At 43.5% G+C, this 27,500-nt stretch overlaps 1 protein-coding gene across 1 annotated transcript in view; it reads left to right on the forward strand.

Annotated features, from left to right (window-relative positions):
• LOC135505195 (voltage-dependent T-type calcium channel subunit alpha-1G-like) overlaps positions 1–27,500 on the forward strand; it is a 235,965-nt gene that overhangs the window by 3,112 nt on the left and 205,353 nt on the right. Inside the window, exon 2 of the mRNA XM_064924359.1 lies at positions 24,523–24,656. Within this exon, the coding sequence (XP_064780431.1) occupies positions 24,523–24,656 (134 nt within the window). The remainder of the gene's footprint in view (positions 1–24,522; positions 24,657–27,500) is intronic.

Below are 27,500 nucleotides of genomic sequence, written 5' to 3' on the forward strand. Positions count from 1 at the left end.
ATAAAGAAAGGGAGTAGAGAGAGTAGATAGAGTGAGGAGAGAGAGGGTAGAGAGAGTAGAGATAGAGAGTAGAGAGAGAATAAAGAAAGGGAGTAGAGAGAGAGTAGAGAGAGGGAGTAGATGGGGAGAGAGTAGAGAGAGAGTAGAGAGAGGGAGTAGAGAGTAGAGAATAGAGAGAGGGAGTAGAGAGAGAGTAGAGAGTGGGAGTAGATGGGGAGAGAGTAGAGAGAGAGTAGAGAGAGGGAGAAGAGACAGGGAGTAGAGAGGGAGTAGAGAGGGAGTAGAGAGGGAGTAGAGAGGGAGTAGAGAGAGGGAGTAGAGAGGGAGTAGAGATGGAGTAGAGAGAGAGAGTAGAGAGAGAGAGAGCTACAGGCATGCTCAACGTAAACTCCTCGTTTATTTCTCTGTTGTTTTTTTAAACACTCAGATCTAAAAAGAATTCAAGACCAGAAGTGATGAACAACAACTGTATTCAATCAGAATAGGTAAAAACTTTGCGCTTTACATGAAGAAGTATTGACTGGCTACCAAACTAGCCAGAAAAATGTTGCTAGAACAAACATAGAAAGGGGACTTAATACAACTACATACATCAAATGACCAAACTAATGTTGAACATATCTTCAGTTTTTTTTAAAGAATATTGTTTCATTCTTTTTGCTGGTTTGTGGGCGAAATTAAAGCTAGCTAACAACAGCAGCAGACAAACAAAGCTGATTGAAATGGTGCAGCAGAACAGAGTAGCTGCAGCAGAGCCCACAGGCTCCCTGTCCCCACACCCCCTCAGCGCTGAGTCCTTTCTCTACCCTCCAGAGGCCAAAAATGACATAACGATGAAAGCTTTTAAACAGAAACTACTTAAGGGGAGGCCAGAAACCCTTTTCAAAGACCTCTACATAAATTGTGACGTGAGGAGTCTCATCTTTCTCACTGACCAGCCAAATGCATGGAGCTCAGCTTTCTGCTGTCACTACCCAGCCATAAAGAAAGAGGGAATCTGTAATGGGTGGAAGCTGAAAGTCAAAGAGACAGACGACCCTGACAGCACCTTGATAACAATCAACCTCTACAAGACTGGGACTGTCATGGTGCAAGGTAACATTAGGCTGTTTGAAACAGACTTTCAGACCATTAAGGAGAGAGCAGAGAGAGAGAATGACGCCATGCCCTTTCACAAGGCAAACTCTACCAGCACCACCCGCACCCCCACTCTCCCCACCCAAAAGGGTACATGTAGCACCTTTCTTCCCATCATGGTGGAGGACACGCCCCAGGAGGAGAGCAACCCCCTCAGTGCAGAGCAGGCTCCATGGCTGCCATGAGGGATGAGTTCACCAAACTGGAGGGGGAGGTGGTCCTGTTGAGGGAAAGCATGAGCAAACAGCCACCAGACAACCACACCTTAGAGGAGCTCCTAACCAAGGTGCGGAACGAGCAGGACAGCAGCCTTGCAACACAGCTGAAAGAGGTTCAGCAAGAGAGAGACAGACTCGAGAGCTGGCTGTTCTAACAAAGGAGGTGAGAGAGCTCCAAAAAGACAGTCAGAACAGTAATAACGATCTGACCACACTAAGAGAGGAGCTGCAGGAGAGAAAGAGAACAGAGGACAGGCTGCAGGAGCAGCTAGATCACCACTCTATGACCTGCCCTCACACAGCAGAGGAGCACAGAACAACCAGCCAGGCTTCCCCAGCCCTGCCTGCTGCACCCCTCCTCCCCAACCCAGAGAGCAGCCTCCCACTGACAGCGTCACTGGCCCAGACCAGCCACACCCCAGCTACAACACCCACCAGCCCCCTCTGCCCCCTCCAGTCAATAAGAAACACTGGCTGACATCATCCTGTTGATGGACTCAAATGGAAACTTTGTTCAGGAGAATATACTTTTCCCTCGACCCAAAAGGAGAAAGGTGTGGTGCCCAACGACACAGAGGGCCATGGAGCTGCTTGATAAGGCCCATCTCGGGTCACCAAGCCACATAATCATACACACCGGAAGCAACGACCTGCGTGCTCAGCAGGAGAGGGTGGCAACTTCACTACGGCGAGTGATCGAGAAGGCCTCCACAATCTTCCCCAACTCAGGGATCATGGTGTCAATCCTACTACAGAGGAAGGACTTCCATCCTGCCACAATACAAAGAATAAACGCCAGCCTCTCCCTGGACTGTGCACTGTGACCTGGCCCACCACCCCACCCTCGATCTGGACTGTCTCTATGACCTTGTTCACCTGTACAGGAGACAACACCCTGGACCACCCATCCACGACCACAGCACCAACCTCAATGCCAACCACAGCCAGCGCAGCACAGACCACCCCAGCCTAGCTTCAGACCCACCCAGACAAGGCCTACCACCCCCCGCAGACCCACACTTGGAGGAGCCACAGCCCAGCAGGCAGAGCTACTCACAGTCTGTGAGAGGAGCAACTGGCCCAGTCCCCACCAACCAAATGAGTGACTTTAAACACATGCTGAGTCTACCATGCTCACATGTCATAGGTCGAGGGTCATGGTAAGATGAGTACAAGAACTCCACCATCCTCACACTACACCCACCCAAGTGGCATGACACAAATGCTACCTTAAATGATAAACAAATCATATATGCATTATGTTAATTGAAAAATCTAATTTGAATAGTTATTGTTGTTTATGTCATTTTGAAGATACAGAAAAAACGCTTATGAAATACTTTTACATGGAATTTACAAGGTTCAAAGTTCAAGTTACAAGGATTGAAGTTCTCTGCTTTTGGGCTAAAGAGCAGAAACCCAGACTTCCTGAAAGAAATTGATGATGTTGATATTGTAGAACTACAGGAAACATGGTGCAGAGGTAATGTTTCCACTGGCTGTCCACTAGCTTATAGGGAGATAATCATACCATCCACTAAATTAAAAGGAATCAAACAGGGCAGAGACTCAGGGGGAATGCTAATATGGTATAAATCTGAACTAATTACTTCAATCAAATTGATCAAAACAGGAGACTTCTTTATCTGGTTAAAAATCAACAAGGAGGCTATCTTGACAGATAAAACCGTCTTCCTCTGTGCCACATACATTCCCCCCTCAGAGACCCTACTTCAATGACAAGAGTTTCTCCGTTCTAGAGGGGGAGATGAGTCACTTTCAGGCCCAAGGCAACATACTGGTCTGTGGAGACCTGAATGCTAGAACAGCAGAAGAACTAAACACTATTAACAGTCATGGGGACAAACACCTACCGAGAAGAGACAACCTTTCTCTCCCCACATACCCGCCCAGAAACAAAGTGAGAAACTAAAACAGAGTACAGCTCGTGAAGCTCTGTTGGACACTGGGTCTGTACGTAGTCAATGGTAAGAGGGGAGGAGACTCTTTTGGTAGGTACACCTACAGCTCATCCCTTGGCAGCAGTACTGTAGACTACTTCCTCACCGACCTAAACCCAGAGTCTCTCAGAGCCTTCACAGTCAGCCCACTAACACCTCTCTCAGACCACTGTAAAATCACAGTGTATCTGAGAAGAGCAGAACTCAAACATGAAGCATCACGGCCCAATAAATTACATGGTACTAAACAGGCCTATAGATGTAGTGCAAACAGTACAGAAATCTACCAAAAAGCAATTAGTAGCCAAAAAACACAATCTCTCCTGGACAACTTTTTAGCCTTAACTTTCTCCTACAGCAATAAAGGTGTAAATTTGGCCTTTTGGAACATAAACTTTATATTTGACAAATTGGCCTCCTTGGCTAATCTAAAGAAACATAATAGCAAACCAGAAAATGGATTGAAAATTATTGTGAAAATCTAAGAAAGTTATTGAGAAATATATCTCATCAAAAACAGAGACCCAGACAACAAAACTATAGGCCTTCAATATGGGGAAGCACTGAAGCAATACAAACACACCCTAAGAACAAAAAAGGAATAGCACATTAGAAATCAGCTGGACGGAATTGAGGAATCCATGGAATCAATCCATTTCTGGGAGAATTCGAAAAAATTTAACAAAACTCATCATGAGGAATTGGCTATCCAAAATGGGGATATGTGGAGAAATCACTTTGCAAACCTCTAAAGCAATAATACAAAGAGACCAGATCAAAAGGGTATACAAGAAATATTACAAATCCTTGAATCAGCAGTCAAAGACTATCATAATCCTGTGGATACCCCACTTATTGGACAAACTATGCACTCTCTAACCCAAAATATACCTGTGGTACTGATGTTATTTTAAATGAAATGATCAAATATACAGACCACAAATTCAAATTTGCTATACTCAAACTCTTCAACATCTTCCTCACTGCAGGTATTTAATCTAATCTATAAAGATGGATACAAATTTGACCCACATACACTACCGGTCAAAGGTTTTAGAGCATCTACTCATTCAAGGGTTTCTCTTTATGTTTTACTATTTTCTACAATTTAGAATAATAGTGAAGACATCAAATCTATAAAATAACACATACAGTATGGAATCATGTAGTAACCAAAAAACTGTTAACTTCTTGCACCGAGGTGGTGCTATTCAATTTTTTGGATGAAAAACGTTTTGAACAAGATATTTTGTCAGGAAAAGATGCTCGACTATGCATATAATTGACAGCTTTGAATATAAAACACTCTGACGTTTCCAAAACTGCAAAGATATTGTCTGTGAGTGCCACAGAATGTTACAGGCGAAACCCAGATAAAAATCCAACCAGGAAGTACCGAATTTTTTGAAACCGCCTCATGCCAATGACTCCTTATATGGCTGTGAATGAGCTACGAATGAGCTTACGTTTTCCACACATTCCCCAAGGTGTCTACAGCATTGTGACGTCTTTTTAGGCATTTCCATTGAAGAATGGCAGTAAGGGAGCATATTTAGCAAGTGGTAACTGGGAATCTCCTGAGTGAAAGTATCTGAAGTTCTTCAAAGGTAAATTATTTAATTTGGTTGCTTTTCTTATTTTCGTGAAAATGTTGCCTGCTGCCAGCAGAGCCTAGCATAGCTTTATGCCATGATAAACTTACACAAATGCTTGTCTAGCATTGGCTGTAACGCATATTTTGAAAATCTGAGATGACAGTGTTGTTAACAAAAGGCTAAGCTTGTGTTTGAATATATTTTATTCATTTCATTTGCGATTTTCATGAATAGGAAAAGTTTCTAGTGGTATTTTTGTCCGCTGCGTTATGCTAATGCATTTGAGGCTATGATTACGCTCCCGGATACGGGAATGCTAGTCGCAAAAGGTTAAACAAATCAAAATATATTAAATTTTTAGTCTTTAAATAGCCACCCTTTTCCTTGATGCCAGCTTTGCACATTCTTGGCATTCTCTCAACCAGCTTCACCTGGAATGCTTTTCCAACCGTCTTGAAGTACTTGTTGGCTGATTTTCTCAGTTTCGATTGAGGTCGGGGGATTGTGTGGGCCAGGTCATCTGATGCAGCACTCCATCACTTTCCTTCTTGGTAAAATAGCCCTTACACAGCCTGGAGGTTTGTGGACTTCAGGAAACAGCAGAGGGAGCACCCCCCCTATCCACATTGATGGGACAGCAGTGGAGAAGGTGTACACATCACTGACAAACTGAAATGGTCTACCCACACAGACAGTGTGGTGAAGAAAGTGCAACAGTGCAGTACAGGTGCATCAAAGCTGGGACCAAGAGACTGAAAAACAGCTTCTATCTCAAGGCCATCAGACTGTTAAACAGCCATCACTAGCACAGAGAGGCTGCTGCCTACATACAGACTTGATATCATTGGCCACTTTAATAAATGGAACACTAGCCACTTTAATAATGCCACTTTAATCATGTTTACATATCTTACATACCTTAAGGGAACATTTCGACAATCACCGTATAGTTAGTGAGAAAGTCCCTATTGGAACTGTACGGTCCCTTACTAGACGTCCGAAAACATTTTAGAAATTCGGGGACGGCGTCGGGCCGAGCGGTAGGGCCAGACCTACCGGGAAGTCATCAAATGAACTTTGTCGGACATTCGGTTTTCGTTTAATAAAATAAACAAATTTTAGCCCATTTTTGCGCAATGCCGAAATATCCCACAAGAGGGCATAAGCAATCATATTGCTATTGGACAAAACATCACGAATCACGACGTGCCATATCTCGGAAACCGAAAATATTTCGAAGCCGAAACTTGGTGAGCGTAGGTTTGGCATTATGGGAAGATGGCCCCGAACAAGATGGCGTCTAGGCCTCAACGGTTTTTGAGTTATGGCCATATTTCTGGGATTAAAGATCCAAAATGAAAATAGAGAAAAGATTTTTTCACTTCACGTCAAAGTCAAGGAGACTCCGGTGTCAATAAAAAAAAAAATCGGCCATTTATCTATCGTCATTTACGAGAAATCGTACGTTGACCAGATCGTGATGTTCAGATATAGGTGTTTTTTTTTTTCAACGGTTACAGATCCAGTTGCAGGGTGTTCATACGAGTATTTTTAAAATGTGCTGCGGAGCTCTGCGACATTTCTGTGATTTTCTATGATTTTCTGAAATAACACACACTCACTAAACCCTCCGTAAATAACTCAGTTCTTAACGTAAAGACTTAAAACTCAGGATTCTGTAAAGGCATACCCCAATGAGGATATGAGTTTATTTATAGCTTCCTGTGCCAACCGGAAGTGCCATAATTGGTGTCTCAGGGGCTGTTTGGAAGGGTTAAAAAAATCAGATCTGTCCAAAACTTCATATGTGTGATTAGACAACCCCCATGAACTGTAAATCAGTCATTTTTCCCAACAGATGTCAAAGAAAAGCTCTCACACACACACACACAGCAAGGATGGAGTGACAAAGCGTGGTGTTTAAAGACACAGAGAGCAGGCAATGGCATAAACATAATCCCAAGGCCGTGCCGAGTCCAACGAGGTGCCCCGCTTGACCGTAGCTCACTCGGTCTGAGCGCAGCGACCATGAGAAAAATAGGCCCACAATGAAGCCTGCACCACAATGTCATTTGATTTTGGGTGACAGCGGCGGAACCGTTAGGTTTAGAAGGACAATTCAAACACAGGACTGTTCCTAAGGTCCTCCCGATCTGTGGAAGCCTAACCTTGACTGTGTGGCATTAACCTTTCACAGTTAAAAGAAGGTGTTTACAAAAAAACAGTGTGCATTGACTTCTCTCCCCATAGGAATACATTGCCTGCTCCCCTAAATACAACCTGGGGTCTTTATGGGTTATGAATGCTGTATGAACCTGTCTTCTATGACATTCCATCAGACCACTATGAGGTCTACCTGTGTCGATTCTAAGCTTCCTGGAGCAACCGGAAGTGGTTAAATTGACCCAAAAGGTATTTGGATGTACATCACCTCGAAAGGTGCCGAGGCCTCTGCATTTTTCAACCCTGTGTAGATCAGTCAATTCTCAACTTAAAGACTTAAAACTCAGGATTCCCTAGGTTTCTATGTCAGTCAAGACATGTGTGTATTTATAGCTTCCTGTGCCAACCGGAAGTGCTTTAATTGGTGTCTCAGGGGCTGTTTGGAAGGGTTAAAAAAATCAGATCTGTCCAAAACTTCATATGTGTGATTAGACAACCCCCATGAACTGTAAATCAGTCATTTTTCCCATAAAAATTCAAAGGAAAAATAAATCACACAGATACACAACTTGGATGGAGGGACGTATTGGGGTGTGTAGAGACTGACAGTGCCTCCAATAGTTAGCTTTGTTCGAGCTAAAAAAGAACCGTCAGACCTAGAGTTCCGAAACTTTAGAATCCTGTTCTAGACCTCAGGTAGATAGTGCGTGGTGAGTTACGGCGCTCTAGAATGTTCTCGGACCGAGAAACAGCGTCGAACATTTGCAATGACTTCAATTCATTTTGACCATTACGAAAATGGCGACATTTAGAAATGTCCCAGAGACACAAGACTAGGTGCATTGTGACCGTCTCGGCCCATAGAGACAGAACCCAACATCTCGGTCCGATAGCTCATTCAAGGACCCCGTAGCAAGGCATTGAAAAAAGTGGATTTTCAGCACCAATTAGGCTTTTACTCGGACACCAAATGACCTATCGGGCCGAAACTCGGGATTCGGGGTCGCCTCACATAGGACTACACATAATGTCCGAACTGGCCCCGCAGCTAGAAAGTAACTATGTGTTTTATGGTTTTTTAATGTTTTGTACCGAAGGCCTTGTGAATTTTGGGCCAGCTCTGAAGTATGTTATACTTGGCTCCTAAATGAGTTGGGAAAAGTGGGTTTGGTGTCAGTTTGTATCAGTTTGGTGTCAGAATGATATCAAATTGACTGATGGACGGTGACTTGCAGGTGACTCTTGTCCATTAGCAATATGTTTAAGCGGTGAGGTACCATCACCAAAAGCGACATTCTGAAATCAACCCAAACGAGCGATGGAGAGGTACCAGTATCACTGCCCAGACATCCCTATGTCATCGGGCCAGTCAATTTGGCATTCCTGCATGATTTTTATGGCATGACAAATTGGTAATGGTGACTGCCCAGTTAACCATATGGCAAATGCACAGTGACTTTGAAAGAGTGAGAAAAATCACCAAATGGACATTCTGGAATCAACCCTAACGAGCGATGGAGAGGTACCAGAATCACTGCCAAGCCATCCCGACTTCATCGGGCCAGTCAATTTGGCATTCCTGCACAAATTTTCAGTGACTTTGCAAAAGTAAGGAACATTTGCAATATGTTTTAACAGTGAGGTACCATCACCAAAAGCGACATTCTGAAATCAACCCAAACGAGCCATGGAGAGGTACCAGAATAACTGCCCAGCCATCCCGAGGTCATCGGGCCAGTCAATTTGGCATTCCTGCAAAAATTTTCAGTGACTTTGCAAAAGTAAGGAACATTTGCAATATGTTTTAACAGTGAGGTACCATCACCAAAAGCGACATTCTGAAATCAACCCAAACGAGCCATGAAGAGGTACCAGTATCACTGCCCAGCCATCCCGAGGTCATCGGGCCAGTCAATTTGGCATTCCTGCAAAAATTTTCAGTGACTTTGAAAAAGTAAGGAACATTTGCAATATGTTTTAACAGTGAGGTACCATCACCAAAAGCGACATTCTGAAATCAACCCAAACGAGCCATGGAGAGGTACCATAATCACTGCCAAGCCATCCCGAGTTCATCGGGCCAGTCAATTTGGCATTCCTGCAAAAATTTTCAGTGACTTTGCAAAAGTAAGGAACATTTGCAATATGTTTTAACAGTGAGGTACCATCACCAAAAGCGACATTCTGAAATCAACCCAAACGAGCGATGGAGAGGTACCAAAATCACTGCCCAGCCATCCTGAGGTCATCGGGCCAGTCAATTTGGCATTCCTGCATGATTTTTATGGCATGACAAATTGGTGATGGTGACTGCCCAGTTAACCATATGGCAAATGCACAGTGACTTTGCAAAAGTGAGAAAACATGACCAAATGGACATTCTGAAATCAACCCTAACGAGTGATGGAGAGGTACCAGAATCACTGCCAAGCCATCCCGAGTTCATCGGGCCAGTCAATTTGGCATTCCTGCACAAATTTTCAGTGACTTTGCAAAAGTAAGGAACATTTGCAATATGTTTTAACAGTGAGGTACCATCACCAAAAGCGACATTCTGAAATCAACCCAAACGAGCCATGGAGAGGTACCAGTATCACTGCCCAGACATCCCGAGGTCATCGGGCCAGTCAATTTGGCATTCCTGCAAAAATTTTCAGTGACTTTGCAAAAGTAAGGAACATTTGCAATATGTTTTAACAGTGAGGTACCATCACCAAAAGCGACATTCTGAAATCAACCCAAACGAGCGATGGAGAGGTACCAAAATCACTGCCCAGCCATCCTGAGGTCATCGGGCCAGTCAATTTGGCATTCCTGCATGATTTTTATGGCATGACAAATTGGTGATGGTGACTGCCCAGTTAACCATATGGCAAATGCACAGTGACTTTGCAAAAGTGAGAAAACATGACCAAATGGACATTCTGAAATCAACACAAACAATGGCATCACCATAGAGTCCAGACTGTGCCGAGTCCAACGAGGCGCCCGCTTGACCGTAGCTCGCTCGGTCTGAGCGCGCGACCATGAGAAAAATAGGCCCAATATGAAGCCTTCACCAGTATGTCATTTGATTTTGGGTGACAGTGTCGGAACCGTTAGGTTTAGAAAGACAATTCAACCACAGGACTGTTCCTAAGGTCCTCCTGATCTGTCCAAGCCTATCCTTGACCGTGTGACATTAACCCTTCACAGTCAAAAGAAGGTGTTTACATAAAAACAGTGTTCATTGACTTCTCTCCCCATAGGAATATATTGGCTGCTCCACTAAATACAACCTGGAGTCTATATGGGTTATGAATGTTGTATGAACCTGTCTTTGGTACCAGTCCATCAGACCACTATAAGGTCTACCTGTGTCGATTCTAAGCTTCCTGGACCAACCGGAAGTGGTCCAAATCGCCCTAAAAGTGTGTACCCATACACTGCCTGCAATTTGATGGACATAGTGCATTGAACCCTGTGTAAATCAGTCAGTTTTCATGGTAAAGACTTAAAACTCAGGATTCTCTAATGGAATAGCCCAATGAGGATGTATGTTGAGTTACAGCTTCCTGTGCCAACCGGAAGTGCCATAATTGGTGTCTCATGGGCTGTTTGGAGGGGTTAAAAAAATCAGATCTTTCCAAAACTTCATATATATGATTAGGCAACCCCCATGAACTGTAAATCAGTCATTTTTCCCATAAAAATTCAAAGGAAAACTAAATCACACAGATACACAACATGGATGGAGGGACGTATCATTGGGGTGCGTAGAGACTGACAGTGCCTCCAATAGTTAGCTTTGAAAGATATCAAATTGACTGATGGACAGTGACTTGCAGGTGACTCTTGTCCATTAGCAATATGTTTAAGCGGTGAGGTACCATCACCAAAAGCGACATTCTGAAATCAACCCAAACGAGCGATGGAGAGGTACCAGTATCACTGCCCAGACATCCCGAGGTCATCGGGCCAGTCAATTTGGCATTCCTGCATGATTTTTATGGCATGACAAATTGGTGATGGTGACTGCCCAGTTAACCATATGGCAAATGCACAGTGACTTTGAAAGAGTGAGAAAAATCACCAAATGGACATTCTGGAATCAACCCAAACGAGTGATGGAGAGGTACCAGAATCACTGCCAAGCCATCCCGAGTTCATCGGGCCAGTCAATTTGGCATTCCTGCACAAATTTTCAGTGACTTTGCAAAAGTCAGAAAACATTTGCAATATGTTTTAACAGTGAGGTACCATCACCAAAAGCGACATTCTGAAATCAACCCAAACGAGCGATGGAGAGGTACCAAAATCACTGCCCAGCCATCCCGAGGTCATTGGGCCAGTCAATTTGGCATTCCTGCAAAATTTTTTAGTGACTTTGCAAAAGTAAGGAACATTTGCAATATGTTTTAACAGTGAGGTACCATCACCAAAAGCGACATTCTGAAATCAACCCAAACGAGCGATGGAGAGGTACCAGTATCACTGCCAAGCCATCCCGAGTTCATCGGGCCAGTCAATTTGGCATTCCTGCAAAAATTTTCAGTGACTTTGCAAAAGTAAGGAACATTTGCAATATGTTTTAACAGTGAGGTACCATCACCAAAAGCGACATTCTGAAATCAACCCAAACGAGCCATGGAGAGGTACCAAAATCACTGCCCAGCCATCCTGAGGTCATCGGGCCAGTCAATTTGGCATTCCTGCATGATTTTTATGGCATGACAAATTGGTGATGGTGACTGCCCAGTTAACCATATGGCAAATGCACAGTGACTTTGCAAAAGTGAGAAAACATGACCAAATGGACATTCTGAAATCAACACAAACAATGGCATCACCATAGTGTCCAGACTGTGCCGAGTCCAACGAGGTGCCCCGCTGACCGTAGCTCGCTCGGTCTGAGCGCGGCGACCATGAGAAAAATAGGCCCAATATGAAGCCTTCACCAGTACGTCATTTGATTTTGGGTGACAGCGGCGGAACCGTTAGGTTTAGAAAGACAATTCAACCACAGGACTGTTCCTAAGGTCCTCCTGATCTGTCCAAGCCTATCCTTGACCGTGTGACATTAACCCTTCAAGGTTAAAAGAAGGTGTTTACATAAAAACAGTGTTCATTGACTTCTCTCCCCATAGGAATACATTGGCTGCTCCACTAAATACAACCTGGAGTCTTTATGGGTTATGAATGCTGTATGAACCTGTCTTTGGTACCAGTCCATCAGGCCACTATAAGGTCTACCTGTGTCGATTCTAAGCTTCCTGGACCAACCGGAAGTGGTCCAAATCGCCCTAAAAGTGTATACCCATACACTGCCTGCAATTTGATGGACATAGTGCATTGAACCCTGTGTAAATCAGTCAGTTTTCATGGTATAGACTTAAAACTCAGGATTCTCTAATGGAATACCCCAATGAGGATGTATGTTGAGTTACAGCTTCCTGTGCCAACCGGAAGTGCCATAATTGGTCTCTCATGGGCTGTTTGGAGGGGTTAAAAATATCAGATCTTTCCAAAACTTCATATATATGATTAGGCAACCCCATGAACTGTAAATCAGTCATTTTTCCCATAAAAATTCAAAGGAAAACTAAATCACACAGATACACAACATGGATGGAGGGACGTATCATTGGGGTGCGTAGAGACTGACAGTGCCTCCAATAGTTAGCTTTGAATGATATCAAATTGACTGATGGACAGTGACTTGCAGGTGACTCTTGTCCATTAGCAATATGTTTAAGCGGTGAGGTACCATCACCAAAAGCGACATTCTGAAATCAACCCAAAAGAGCCATGGAGAGGTACCAGTATCACTGCCCAGACATCCCGAGGTCATCGGGCCAGTCAATTTGGCATTCCTGCGTGATTTTTACAGCATGACAAATTGGTAATGGTGACTGCCCAGTTAACCATATGGCAAATGCACAGTGACTTTGAAAGAGTGAGAAAAATCACCAAATGGACATTCTGGAATCGACCCTAACGAGTGATGGAGAGGTACCAGAATCACTGCCAAGCCATCCCGAGTTCATCGGGCCAGTCAATTTGGCATTCCTGCAAAAATTTTCAGTGACTTTGCAAAAGTAAGGAACATTTGCAATATGTTTTAACAGTGAGGTACCATCACCAAAAGCGACATTCTGAAATCAACCCAAACGAGCCATGGAGAGGTACCAGTATCACTGCCCAGCCATCCCGAGGTCATCGGGCCAGTCAATTTGGCATTCCTGCAAAAATTTTCAGTGACTTTGCAAAAGTAAGGAACATTTGCAATATGTTTTAACAGTGAGGTACCATCACCAAAAGCGACATTCTGAAATCAACCCAAACGAGCCATGGAGAGGTACCAGTATCACTGCCCAGCCATCCCGAGGTCATCGGGCCAGTCAATTTGGCATTCCTGCATGATTTTTATAGCATGACAAATTGGTGATGGTGACTGCCCAGTTAACCATATGGCAAATGCACAGTGACTTTGAAAGAGTGAGAAAAATCACCAAATGGACATTCTGGAATCAACCCTAACGAGCGATGGAGAGGTACCAGAATCACTGCCAAGCCATCCCGACTTCATCGGGCCAGTCAATTTGGCATTCCTGCAAAAATTTTCAGTGACTTTGCAAAAGTAAGGAACATTTGCAATATGTTTTAACAGTGAGGTACCATCACCAAAAGCGACATTCTGAAATCAACCCAAACGAGCCATGGAGAGGTACCAGTATCACTGCCCAGCCATCCCGAGGTCATCGGGCCAGTCAATTGGCATTCCTGCATGATTTTTATAGCATGACAAATTGGTGATGGTGACTGCCCAGTTAACCATATGGCAAATGCACAGTGACTTTGAAAGAGTGAGAAAAATCACCAAATGGACATTCTGGAATCAACCCTAACGAGCGATGGAGAGGTACCAGAATCACTGCCAAGCCATCCCGACTTCATCGGGCCAGTCAATTTGGCATTCCTGCAAAAATTTTCAGTGACTTTGCAAAAGTAAGGAACATTTGCAATATGTTTTAACAGTGAGGTACCATCACCAAAAGCGACATTCTGAAATCAACCCAAACGAGCCATGGAGAGGTACCAGTATCACTGCCCAGCCATCCCGAGGTCATCGGGCCAGTCAATTTGGCATTCCTGCAAAAATTTTCAGTGACTTTGCAAAAGTAAGGAACATTTGCAATATGTTTTAACAGTGAGGTACCATCACCAAAAGCGACATTCTGAAATCAACCCAAACGAGCCATGGAGAGGTACCAGTATCACTGCCCAGACATCCCTATGTCATCGGGCCAGTCAATTTGGCATTCCTGCATGATTTTTATGGCATGACAAATTGGTGATGGTGACTGCCCAGTTAACCATATGGCAAATGCACAGTGACTTTGCAAAAGTGAGAAAACATAAACAAATGGACATGATGAAATCAACACCACGAGTGATTGAAAGGAACAACAATCACTGCCCGGCCATCCCGAGTTCATCAGGCCAGTCAATTTTGCATTTCTGAAGGATTTTTGAGCATGTCAAATTTCTTATGACATTTGGCCCCCACAAAACATATGCCTTATGCACAAGCAAAAAAAAAAAAAAACATTATGATAATAAAATATGACTAAAGTATGTTGATACAGTTCTTATACTTGTGTAACTGACACAAAATTCGAAAATTTTTCGAAAAACGGTCCAGAAAGCACTTTTTTAGGGGTGTGTGAAGTTTTTTATGAAATGTAATAATTTTTGACTTTTGACTTCTGACTTCCTATGAAATCATATTGCAAATGGACAAAACATATGCAATATGCGCAAGTAAAAAAATAAAAAAAATTATGTTAATAAAATTGGACAAAAGTATTTTCATACAGTTCTTATACATGTGTAATTGTCAAAAAAAGGGAAAGAATTTCGAAAAACGGTCCAGAAAGCACTTTTTTAAGGGGTGATACGTTTTTTTCAAAAAATTCGTTTTTTCAAAATTTGGCTTTTGGATGTTGACTTGGAGTCCAATACCAATATGAAAAACCATGGTGGAGTGCAATCGCCACCTGTTGGATTTTTGAAGTGTTACAACTGGCAATACCCATATGGCAATAGCAGTAAACTTTGCATGAATCAACGCCGCTTTGGGTGGTATTGGCCAATGTGTGCATGGTTTGGCCTATGCCAATAACTTGCCATTCATTTTTGTCCACTACGGGGGTGAAATCCCTTACATTACTGATCTCATATGGATATACTGTATTCTATACTATCTATTGCATCTTAGCCTATGGCGCTCTGTCATTGCTCATCCATACATTTATATTTATATTTTCTTATTCCCTTCCCTTCCTTATTCCATTACATATTTGTTATGGAATTGTTAGATATTACTTGTTAGATATTGCTTCACTGTTGGAACTAGAAGCACAAGAGTTTTGCTACACTCGTATTAACATCTGCTAACCATGTGTATGTGACCAATAAAATAAAATGTGACCAATAAAATTTGTCCTGTTGAAATACAAATTATATTCCCACGAAGCCCAAACCAGATGGGATGGCATATCACTGCATAATGCTGTGGTAGCCATGCTGGTTAAGTTTGCCTTGAATTCTAAATAAATCACAGACATTGTTACCAGCAAAGCACCCCCACACCATAACACCTCCCCCTCCATGCTTTACGGTGGAAAATACATGTGGAGATCATCCCTTCACCCACACCACGTCTCACAAAGACACGGCGGTTGGAACCAAAAATCTCCAAATTGGACTCCAGACCAAAGGACAAATTTACACCAGTCTAATGTCCATCGTTTGCGTTTCTTGGCCCAATCAAGTCTCTTCTTCTTATTGGTGTCAAAACTTTTGACTGGTAGTGTAATTACAGAGGAATTTGCGTTAACAGCAACTTGGGGAAAATTCTCTGCAAGTATCATAAATAGCAGACTACATAATTTTGTTGATGAACACAGCGTCCTGAGCAGAAGCCAGATTTGCCAGATTATTTTACAACAGACCACAATTACACCCTCTACACTCTAATTGACAAACAAGTAAACGAAAACAAAGGCAAAATCTACTCGTGTTTTGTAGATTTCAAGAAAGCATTTGATTCAATTTGGCACAAAGGTATTTTTATAGACTAATAGAACGTGTTTTTGGAGGGAAAACATATGATGTTATTAAATTAATGTACACTAAAAACAAATGTGCGGTTAAAATTGACACCAGGGAAAGAGACTTCTTCTCTCAGGGACGGGGAGTGAAACAGGGCTGCCCAATAAGTCCAACACTATTTAAGATCTACATTATTGAATTCGCAAAAAACATTAGAACAATCAGCAGCACCAGGTCTCACCCTACACAACACTGAAATCAAGTGTCTGCTGTACGCAGATGACCTGGTGCTGCTGTCTCCCTCTAAGGAGGAGTTACAGCAGCATCTAGATCATCTGTACAGGTTCTTTCAGACCTGGGCTCTGACCGTTAATCCCAAAAAAAGAATATAATGACTAAAGAGGGGTTATTCCAAAAAAGGTCCAGAAATCAGGATGACAAATATACATTATATTTGGACACAGTTCTATTAGAACACAACAAAAACTACATGTATCTAGGACTAAATATCAGCGAGACAGGAAGCTTTCACATGGCTGTGAACAAGCTGAGAGACAAAGCAAGAAGAGCATTCTATGCCATTAAAAAGATAATTAAAATTCCAATTAGAATCTGGCAGAAAAAAAATCAAATCAGTTATTGAACCAATTGCTCTATATGGCAGCGTGTGGGGTCTGGGGTCCGTATGGGGTCCGCTCTCCGATAATGAATTTACCAAATGGAACACACATCCAGTCGAAATACTGCAGAGTTTTGCAAGACTGTTTGCAAGTGGAAAGGAAACTTCCAAATAACGTATAGAGCAGAATTTGGCCAATACACCCTCCTTACTCGAATAAACAGCCATCACATGGCCATCACAACCATCTAAAAACAGGTGACCCCAAAATGTTCCATCACACAGCTACAATGTCAAGAGATGAAACAAGAGAAGCTGGCTGAGTCCCCTCACTAACCAAAACCAACCCCATAGAGCCTCAGGACAGCACTCCGAAAATCTGGCCCAACCAAATCATCACAAAACAAAAACAAAAATATATCACCTATTGGAAAGACACCACAAAAAAATTGAAGTAAACTTTAGTGCTATTTGGCTCTAAACAGACAGTACATGGTGGCAGACTATCTGACCACTGTGACTGATAGAAAACTGAGGAAAACATTGGCTAGGTACAGACTCAGTGAGCACAGTCTGGCTATAGAGCCCGGTCGTCACAGACAAACCTGACTGCCCAGAGAGGACAGGCTGTGCTCTGATCCAGGGAAGAGGTACAGAGGGAGCTGCATTTCCTATTACACTGTGACAAATACTCAGATCTAAGAGAATATTTATTTCCCTCAAATATCATTCAGTACAAAGAATTTGAAACTATAAAATATCTCATATTTATTGGGTGAAAAGCCTAAATTTGCAGCTTTGGCAGCCAAATATGTGTCCTCCTGCCACAACCTGAGGGACAGCCAGTGAAAAAGTGCAATGTAATGTCAATAATATTTCCCATCTTGGTTTGTTTTGGCTTTCGTACCGTGTCATGGAAGTGCAATATGACTCTATAGACATGGTATATTCGATAGGCAATGACTTGAGAAACTACAAACCTCAGATTTCAGAGTGTTTTCTATCCAAATCTACTAATGATATGCATATTCTAGCTTTTTGGACTGAGTAGCAGGCAGTTCACTCTGGGCACCTTTTTATCCAAGCTACTCAAAACTGCCCCCCAGTTCCAAAGAAGTTCACCTCTTGGGGCTAGGGGGCAGAATTTTCACTTTTGGATAAATAGCGTGCCCAATTTCAACTTCCTGCTACTCATGCCAAGAATATAAGATATGCATATTATTCATAGATTTGAATAGAAAACACTCTGAAGTTTCTAAAACTGTTTGAATCATGTCTGTGAGTATAACAGAACTTATGTAGCAGGCATAACCCCGAGGACTAACTGTTCAGAATTAATTTATTATGCCTCTCTCTGTTCCCTGTCTTGTTATTGCCAAGGGATATTTCTTAGGAATCTGTTTTCAGTTCCTTCCGCTTCCACTGGATGTCACGAGTCTTTGGAATTTGGTTGAGGTTATTCCTTTGTGCAATGAAGAAGTAGGCCAACTAGGAACTGGGTAGACTTTTGTGAAAGTTTGAATTTTTAGTATTTTATTTGATTGGCAGTTGAGACATTTGCGTCCCGCCCATCCCTAACTAGTTTTAATGCCCTCCTTGCCTGATCCATGAGTTTTGGTGGGCGGCACTCTCTTGGCAAGTTTCTTGTGGTTACATATTCTCTCAATTTTTTAATTATGGATTTAATGGTGCTCCGTGTAATGTTCAAAGTTTGGGTCATTTTTTAATAACCCAACCCGGATCTGTACTTCTCCACAACTTTGTCCCTGACCTGTTTGGAGAGCTCATTGGTCTTCATGGTGCCACTTGCTTGGTGGTGCACCTTGCTTAATTAATCAGAGAGGCAACAAAGATACCAAAGATAACCCTGAAGGAGCTGCAAAGCTCCACAGCGGAGATTGGAGTATCTGTCCATTGGACCACTTTAAGCCGTACACTCCACAGAGCTGGGCTTTACAGAAGAGTGGTCAGAAAAAATCCATTGCTTTAAAAGAAAAAAATAAGCAAACACGTTTGGTGTTCACCAAAAGGTATATGGGAGACTCCCCAATCATATGGAAGAAGGTACTCTGGTTAGATGAGACTAAAATTGAGCTTTTTGGCCATCAAGAAAAGCGCTATGTCTGGCACAAACACAACACCTCTCATCAGCCCGAGAACACCATCCCCACAGTGAAGCATGGCGGTGGCAGGATCATGTTGTGGGTATGTTTTTCATCGGCAGGGAAACTGGTCAGAATTGAAGGAATTATGGATGGCGCTAAATACAGGGACATTCTTGAGGGAAATCTGTTTGAGTCTTCCAGAGATTTGAGACTGGGACAGAGGTTCACCTTCCAGCAGGACAATGACGCTAAGCATGCTGCTAAAGCAACACCCTAGTGGTTTAAGGGGAACATTTAAATGTCTTGGATTGGCCTAGTCAAAGCCCAGAACTCGTTCCAATTGAGAATCTGTGGTATGACTTAAAGATTGATGTACACCAGTGGAACCCATCCAACTTGAAGGAGCTAGAGCAGTTCTGCCTTGAAGAATGGGCAAAAATCCCATTGGCTGGATGTGCCAAACTCATAGGGACATACCCCAAGAGACCTGTTGCTGTAATTGCTGCAAATGGTGGCTCTAAAAAGTATTGACTTTCGGAGGAGGTGTCTGAAAATACCCCGGACATAGACAACCAGGCAGGATATAACCTCGCTCACTTTATAACTTCACCCACTTTGCCAAAGCACAGCCCCCACACCACTATAGGGATATCAACAGACCGCCAACTTGCTACCCTGAGACAAGGCTGAAGCCCACAAAGCTCTCCTCCACAGCACGAGTCTGAGGGGGCGCAAAACAGGACATGAAGACCACGTCAGTAACTCAACCCACTCAAGTCGAGTATAGCAAATAAAAGAGTGGCACGACGCACCCCTCCTAGGGACGGCATGGAAGAGCACGCGTAAGCCGGTGACTCAGCCCCTGTAATCGGGTCAGAGGCAGAGAATCCCAGTGGAGAGAGGGGAGCCGGCCAGGAAGAGACAGCAAGGGATGTGATGTCTGTACAGATAGTCAGCATCCACTGAATCTCAGGCCAAGGTTATAGTCAAGGCAGGTCAGGAGTCAACTGCTCTGATGAACCCGTACCATTATCATCGACACTTAAAGGGTCAATCGAACACAGGGGTAGGAGGCTACAGTATATCCTTAGTGCAGGCCACCTCAGATAGATAGAGAAAGAAAGTAAGTGTGTGTGTGTTTGTGTGTGTGTGTGTGTGTGTTGTGTGTGTGTGTTTACATTCCTCCTCATACCATGAGCTTAGTCACTCGCACACAGTCATTGTTTGGGTTTATACTCAGACAATTGTAACCACTGTGACGAAGCACCATAGATATAGAAGCACAGCAGTGCTATACAGCACTGTGCCTTTAATGGAGAGAGATACTGCAGAGACATAATAAGAGTAATGCATCAGATGACCTCTTACAAATTGGGTTAGGGCCGGGTAGGGCCCAAATCTGTCCCTGCTCTGGATTGAGCAGGGCTTCTCCATCTGTCGGAGGCACCAGGTGCCGGGAGCTACGGGCTCTAGTTATCCCGTCTCGCGCCCATCCTTAAAGGGTTCTCTGAACCTTGTGCAGCGTAGGAGTGGATGGATTTCCTAGTCCTTCTCGCCAGTCATGATTTTGGACAGCTCCATGGTAAAAAATGTCACTGTTCCTGGTTGCAAAAACAATGTCCCATCCAGGAGCGAGTAAATTACATTACTAAGCTGCTCCTGAATGTACTACGCCAGGACATGGACATTGATTCTATTGTCGTCTATGTGGGTTTTAATGACATCATGAAGGGCGGCTCTAAACAGTTGAAACAAGATTTCAAAGAGTTGAATGACTCTCAGTAACAAAAGACCCATCATATCTGGCCCAGTGCCCCCTCTGAATCGTAGCATTGAACACTTTAGCAGGATTATTTCTCTTCACAACTGGCTACGTGATTATTGTAACTTTGGTTGACAATTTGGTTGACAACACATTTTATAAGGAGGATGGGATCCACCCAAATTGAATTGAACCTGATCGAACATCTCTGGAGAGACCTGAAAATAGCTGTGCAGAGACTGTTTCCATCCAACCTAACAGAGTTTGAGAGGATCTGCATAAAATAATGGGATAAACTCCCCAAATAAAAATTTGCCAAGCCTGTAGCGTCATACCAAGGAAGACCCCGAGGCAGCTGCCAAATGTGCTTCAACAAAGTACTAAGTCAAGGGTCTGAAAACTTATGTACAGTTGAAGTCAGAAGTTTACCTATGCTAAATAAACTAGTTTTTGAAAGTCGGTTGCATGACACAAGTCATTTTTCCAACAATTGGTTACAGACAGATTATTTCACTTATAATTCACTGTATCACAATTCTAGTGCGTCAGAAGTTTTCATACAATAAGTTGACTGTGCCTTTAAACACCTTGGAAAATTCCAGAAAATGATGTCATGGCTTTAGAAGCTTCAGATAGGCTAATTGACATAATTTGAGTCAATTGGAGGTGTACCTGCAGATCTATTTCAAGGCCTACCTTCAAACTCAGTTCGTCTTTGCCTGACATCATGGAAAAATCAAAATAAATCAGCCAAGACCTCAGATAAAAATTGTAGAACTCCACAGGTCTGGTTCATCATTGTGAGCAATGTCCAAACGCCTTAAGGTACCACGTTCATATGTACAAACAATAGTACGCAAGTATAAACACCTAGGGACCAAGCAGCCGTCATATCACCCAGGAAGGAGACGCGTTCTGTCTCCTAGAGATGAATGTACTTTGGTGCAAAAAGTGCAAATCAATCCCAAAACAACAGAAAAGACCTTGTATATATGCTGGAGGAAACAGGAACAAAAGTATCTATATCCACAGTAAAACGAGTCCTATATCGACATAACCTGAAAGTCCGCTCAGCAAGGAAGAAGCCACTGCTACAAACCGACATAAAAAACACAGACTACCGTTTGCAGCTGCACATGGGGACAAAGATTGTACTTTTTGGAGAAATGTCCTCTGGTCTGATAAAACAAAAATCGAACTGTTTGTCCATAATGACCATCGTTACATTTGGATGAGAAAAGGGGAGGCTTGCAAGCAGATGAACCCCATCCCAACCGTGAAGCACGGGGGTGGCAGCATCATGTTGTGAGGGTGCGTGGCTGCAGGAGGGACTGGTGTACTTCACAAAATAGATGGCATCGTGAGGGAGGATAATTATGTAGATATATTGAAGCAACTTCTCAAGACATCAGTCAGGAAGTTAAAGCTTGGTCGCGAATGGGTCTTCCAAATGGACAATGACCCCAAGCATGCTTCCAAAGTTATTGCAAAATGGCTTAAGGACAACAAGTCAAGGTATTGGAGTGACCATCACAAAACCCTGACCTCAATCCTATAGGAAAGTTGTGGCAGAACTGAAAAAGTGTGTGTGAGCAAGGAGACCTAGAGAGAGAGACAGAGAGAGAGAAACAGAGAGAGACAGAGAGAGACAGAGAGACAGAGCAACAGAGAGACACAGAGAGAGACAGAGAGAGAGACAGAGACAGAGAGAGAAACAGAGAGAGACAGAGAGAGAGACAGAGAGGGAGACAGAGAGAGAGACAGAGAGAGAGAGAGAGAGAGAGAGAGAGAGACAGGTGAAGGAGAGAAAAAGAGGAGGGGAGTGTGTGAGCACTGGCCCTTGGTGTTTCCTCTGTGTGTGTGTGTCTGTAGGTGTGTGTGTGTGTTTCTTACATGTGTGTCTCTCTATGTGTGATCTCCTGTATATCTCCTGCACCTCTCCTGTAGATCTCCTGCACTATTCTCCTACACATCTCCCGTAGATCTCCTGTAGATATCCTGCACTATTCTCCCGCACATCTCCTGTAGATCTCCTGTATATCTCCTGCACATCTCCCGTAGATCTCCTGTAGATATCCTGCACTATTCTCCTGCACATCTGTAGATCTCCTGTAGATCTCCTGTAGATCTCCTGTAGATTTCCTGTAAATCTCCTACACTATTCTCCTGCACATCTAATGTAGATCTCCTGCTCATCTCCTGTAGATCTCCTACACTATTATCCTGCACATCTCCTGTAGATCTCCTCTAGATCTCCTGCACTATTCTCCCGCACCTCTCCTGTAGATCTCCTGTAAATCTCCTACACTATTCTCCCGCACATCTCCTGTACATCTCCTGCACCTCTCCTGTAGATCTCCTGTAAAAGACCTACACTATTATCCTGCACATCTCCTGCACATCTCCTGTAGATCTCCTGTAGATTTCCTGTACATCTCCTACACTATTCTCCTGCACATCTAATGTAGATCTCCTGCTCATCTCCTGTAGATCTCCTGCATATCTCATGTTGAACTCCTCCTACACATCTCATGCACATCTATATTTATATTCTAGCCCTATAGAGACTATAGTCATATGTGTTTGTCTATCCAGTGTGTTTACAGTCACTCAGACCTTTGGAATGCCTCAGGGCTCTGTTCTTTAGCAAATAGATTCCAGTTGGCTAGAAATCTCAGGTGTGTTTGTCACCCATAGGGCCGTGGGGTATGTTCTACCAGCCTGACAGAGGGAGTTTAACCAATGTAAAATAGATGAGTAATCATACACAAGTGATGGGGAAGGAAGTGACCTCTTTAGAGGATAGTACAGGAGAGGGAGAGGAGAGGCGAGGGGGAGGAGAGGAGAGTAGAGGGGGAGGAGAGGAGAAGGAGAGGAGGGAGATGTAGAGGTAGAGGAGAGGAGGGGGAGGAGAGGTAGAGGAGAGGGGGAGGAGCGGTGGAGGAGAGGAGAGGGGGAGGAGAGGAGAAGGAGAGGAGGGGAAGGAGAGGTAGAGGAGAGGAGAGGGGGATGAGCGGTGGAGGAGAGGAGAGGTGGAGGAGAGGAGAGGGGGAAGAGAGAAAAGGAGAGGTGGAGGAGAGGTGAGGGGGAGGAGAGGGGGAAGAGAGAAAATGAGAGGGGAGGAGAGGTGGAGGAGAGGAGGAGAGGTGGAGGAGAGGAGGAGAGGTGGAGGAGAGGAGAGGGGGAGGAGAGGAAAAGGAGAGGCGGAGTAGAGGAGAAGGAGAGGCGGAGGAGAGGAGAGGAGAAGGGGAGGGGAGAAAAGGAGAGGGGGAGGAGATTACCAAATATTACCATCTGAATCTTCTACTGTTTTACTCTGAACTAGTATGCAGAAAGAGGTATTTGCTTTTATTAAACACTTGTTTGTGTGTGATGAGTCAGTATCTCCTTCCTCTTAATGTGTCTCTTCTGCACTACTTCTGTGAACTTTGAAGAGAGAGAGAGACAGAGAGAGAGAAAGAGGAGAGATAGATAAAGAGGGAGAGGGAGATAAAGAGAGAGAGACAGATACCATTACCTCAATACCCTCGACTAACCTGTACCCCCGCACATTGACTCGGTACCCCTTGTATATAGTCTCGTTATTGTTATTTTGTGTTACTTTTTTCACTTTAATTTATTTAGTAAAACATTTTTAAATCTCTAATTTCTTTAACTGCTTTGTTGGTTAAGGGCTCGTAAGTAAACATTTCACTGTGAGGCACATGTGACAAATACAATGGGATTTGATTCGATTTCACTTTAAAATCTATTTATCTTTTTTCATATTGAAGTGATGTGAAAATCTTTAACTGTCTTGTCAACTATTGTATTGAGTTAATACAGTGATATTTACATTCATATTGTCTTTGTCTCTCTCTGGATAGGATTTTGATGACTTTATCTTTGCGTTCTTTGCGGTGGAGATGGTCATCAAGATGGTGGCGCTGGGCATCTTCGGCAAGAAGTGTTATCTAGGAGACACCTGGAACAGACTCGACTTCTTCATCGTGCTGGCCGGGTGAGTCGCACTCTCACACAGAGGGAGTCCGTAGCCAGAACATGCTGTGAACCACGACAACGACAGAGAGCGAGAGCCTACATACAGTCTGTCTGGATAACACAGGGCTTAGTGTGTGTGTGGGTGTGTATCCCTTTGTTGCACATTGTTGCAGTGTCTGCAAAATGCCAACCCTGTCTCCCTCACAAGAACCCAAAGCCAAACTCAGACAATAGTAACCAAGGTAACGGGTTGTCGGGTACACACCCCCTGGCAACGGTTGCTAGTTCCGTTTAGGAGTGTTCGGAGGAAGTGTCTGTTTCTGAAAAGGAAAGTAATTATAATCACTGCCAAAGAGCATTTCTCAGCACACTGTGTGTTTGTGTGTGTGTGTGCGCGTGTGTGTGTGTGTGTGTGCATGTGTGCGTGTGTGTGTGTGCATGTGTGTGTGTGCGTGTGTGTGCGTGTGTGTGTGCATGTGTGTGTGTGTGTGTGCGCGTGCGTGCGTGCGTGCGTGTGTGTGTGTGTGTGTGTGTGTGTGTGTGTGTGTGTGTGTGCGTGTGCGTGCGTGCGTGTGCGTGCATGTGCGTGCGTGTGCGTGCGTGTGCGTGTGTGTGTGTGTGTGTGTGCGTGTGTGTGTGTGCATGTGTGTTAGCAAGCTTATAATGAAGTGCACACATCAGCTAGATTTCACTCAGTGTTTGATTGATCAGAGTAAGTCTCGTGCCATTCATTGATTTAACGTTCATTTTACTAAGCTTCTCTTTTAGTATTTTCTTTGGCATCACAGTCTGTGAAGGCCATTGATGTGTTCAACTTCATATTATCAATGGTATAGGGGATGTAAAGTGAAGGTTGAAGGGTTAAGAAGGGTGAGGAGGGGGTGAGGGCTGAGGAGGGAGTGAGGGCTGAGGAGGGAGTGAGGGCTGAGGAGGGTTGGAAGATGATTTGGGATGAAGGGGTTGATTAGGAGACAAAAGTGTGAAAAGCAAGACGAGGATGTTAGAAAAGAGAAGGATGCTACTTCTCTAGTTTAGTGCAGGGTGACAGGGGGCACTGGAGTGAGGCCAGCTCTCTCCACCTCTCTCCAGCCATCTCCACCTCTCTCCATCTCTCTCCACCGCTCTCCTCCCTCCTCCTCTCTTTTCTCTTTTCCCTCATCCTCAGATGAGTTTTGTAGGATCCCAAGTCAATAGTGTAGTGATTCTCAGGTAGTGTCAGACAGAGAGACACTTCCACACATCGATCTGTCACCACAGTTGGAGTAGAGGCTTTCCTCTGCTAAGGGGAGATACTACTGATAGATACTGAGGAGAGAAAGATGTATGTGGAAGGAGGGAGGAGAAAGAGAGCAGGAGAGGGCAGAGAGGCAATTTAGGCAACCAATGTGACCACAATATCAACATTACATACAGCCACTATACATACATTACAATATGTCATAGTCATATGGTCAAGAGGATGAATAATAGACAGACACAATGATAACACAGATTGTTAAAGTTTTCCTTGAAAGAAAACAGATATCATTGACCTCCTACCATAAATACAATCACTGATTGACAGCGAGCTGCATAGAGAGGGAGAAAAACAGAAAACAGAGAAAGAGGCAAGAGAGAAGCAAACCCAATCCTCATCACTACCCTTTCTCTCTCCCTCTCTTTCTCTCTCTCCCTCGCCTCTCTTTCTCCCTCTCTCCCTTTCTCTCTCACTCTCTCTCTCCCCCTCCTTCTCCCCCTCTCTCTCTCCCTCGCCTCTCTTTCTCCCTCTCTCTCTCCTTCTCCCTCTCTCTCTCTCCCTCGCCTCTCCCTTTCTCTCTGCCCTCTCTCTCTCCCTCCTCTCTCTCTCTCTCTCTCTCTCTCTCTCTCTCTCACACTCTTAGTCCTCCCTGCATTTTCTTCTCCTTCATGTATTGATCAAACTGATTTCACACCTGTTTGGTGACAAAGGAAAGGTTAGATTATATTTTGAACAACATTTGGAGTTGCATTTTAACATTATCTCAGGTAACATATGGTCTCACTCCATAGAGTGTAAAAACCACTCTGTTTATAATGCTACATTTTGAGTGTTAATGTAACACTCCATAGTGTAAAAAAAAAAAACCTTACATTTGCCAGGGTTACTCAAATGTATCACTATGGGGTAGTTAACAGTCACTGTGCTATTTATATTCAACACTAGTATTAACTCTAGAGTTAACCTCTCGAGCGTCCCACCTGGCCAACATCCAGAGAGAGTGCAGAGCGCCAAAAATTCAGAAAAGATAAAACTATTTTACATAGGTTTAAAGATTAACTTCTTTTGAATCCAACCACTGTGTCAGATATCAAATATGCTTTACGGCGAAAGCATACCTTACAATTATTTGAGAACATAGCCCAGCAGACAAATCATTACAAACAGTAACCAGCCAAGTAGAAGAGTTACACAAATCAGAAATAGAGATAAAATTAATCACTTAACTTTGATGATCTTCATATCTTTGCACTCAGAAGACATTAATTTATTCAAATAAATGTTCCTTTTGTTCGATAAAGTCTCTCTTTGTATCCGAAAACCTCCGTTCTGTTTGCGTGTTTTCTTCAGTAATTCACAGGCTCAAACGCAGTCACAACAGGCAGACAAAAAAAATCAAATTGTATCCGTAAAGTTCATAGAAACATGTCAAACGATGTTTATATTCAATCCTCAGGTTGTTTTTAGCCTAAATAATCAATAATATCGTCATCAATATAAAAGGTAAACAAGAAAGGCACTCTCTCGGTAGCGGGCATGAAAGAGCTCTGTGACACGGCAGGGACCACTCATTCAGACTGCTTTTTCAGAATACAAGCCTGAAACAATTTCTAAAGACTGTTGACA

The sequence above is a fragment of the Oncorhynchus masou genome, chromosome 18 (assembly GCF_036934945.1).
Source record: "Oncorhynchus masou masou isolate Uvic2021 chromosome 18, UVic_Omas_1.1, whole genome shotgun sequence".
NCBI classification, from domain to species: Eukaryota; Metazoa; Chordata; class Actinopteri; order Salmoniformes; family Salmonidae; genus Oncorhynchus; species Oncorhynchus masou.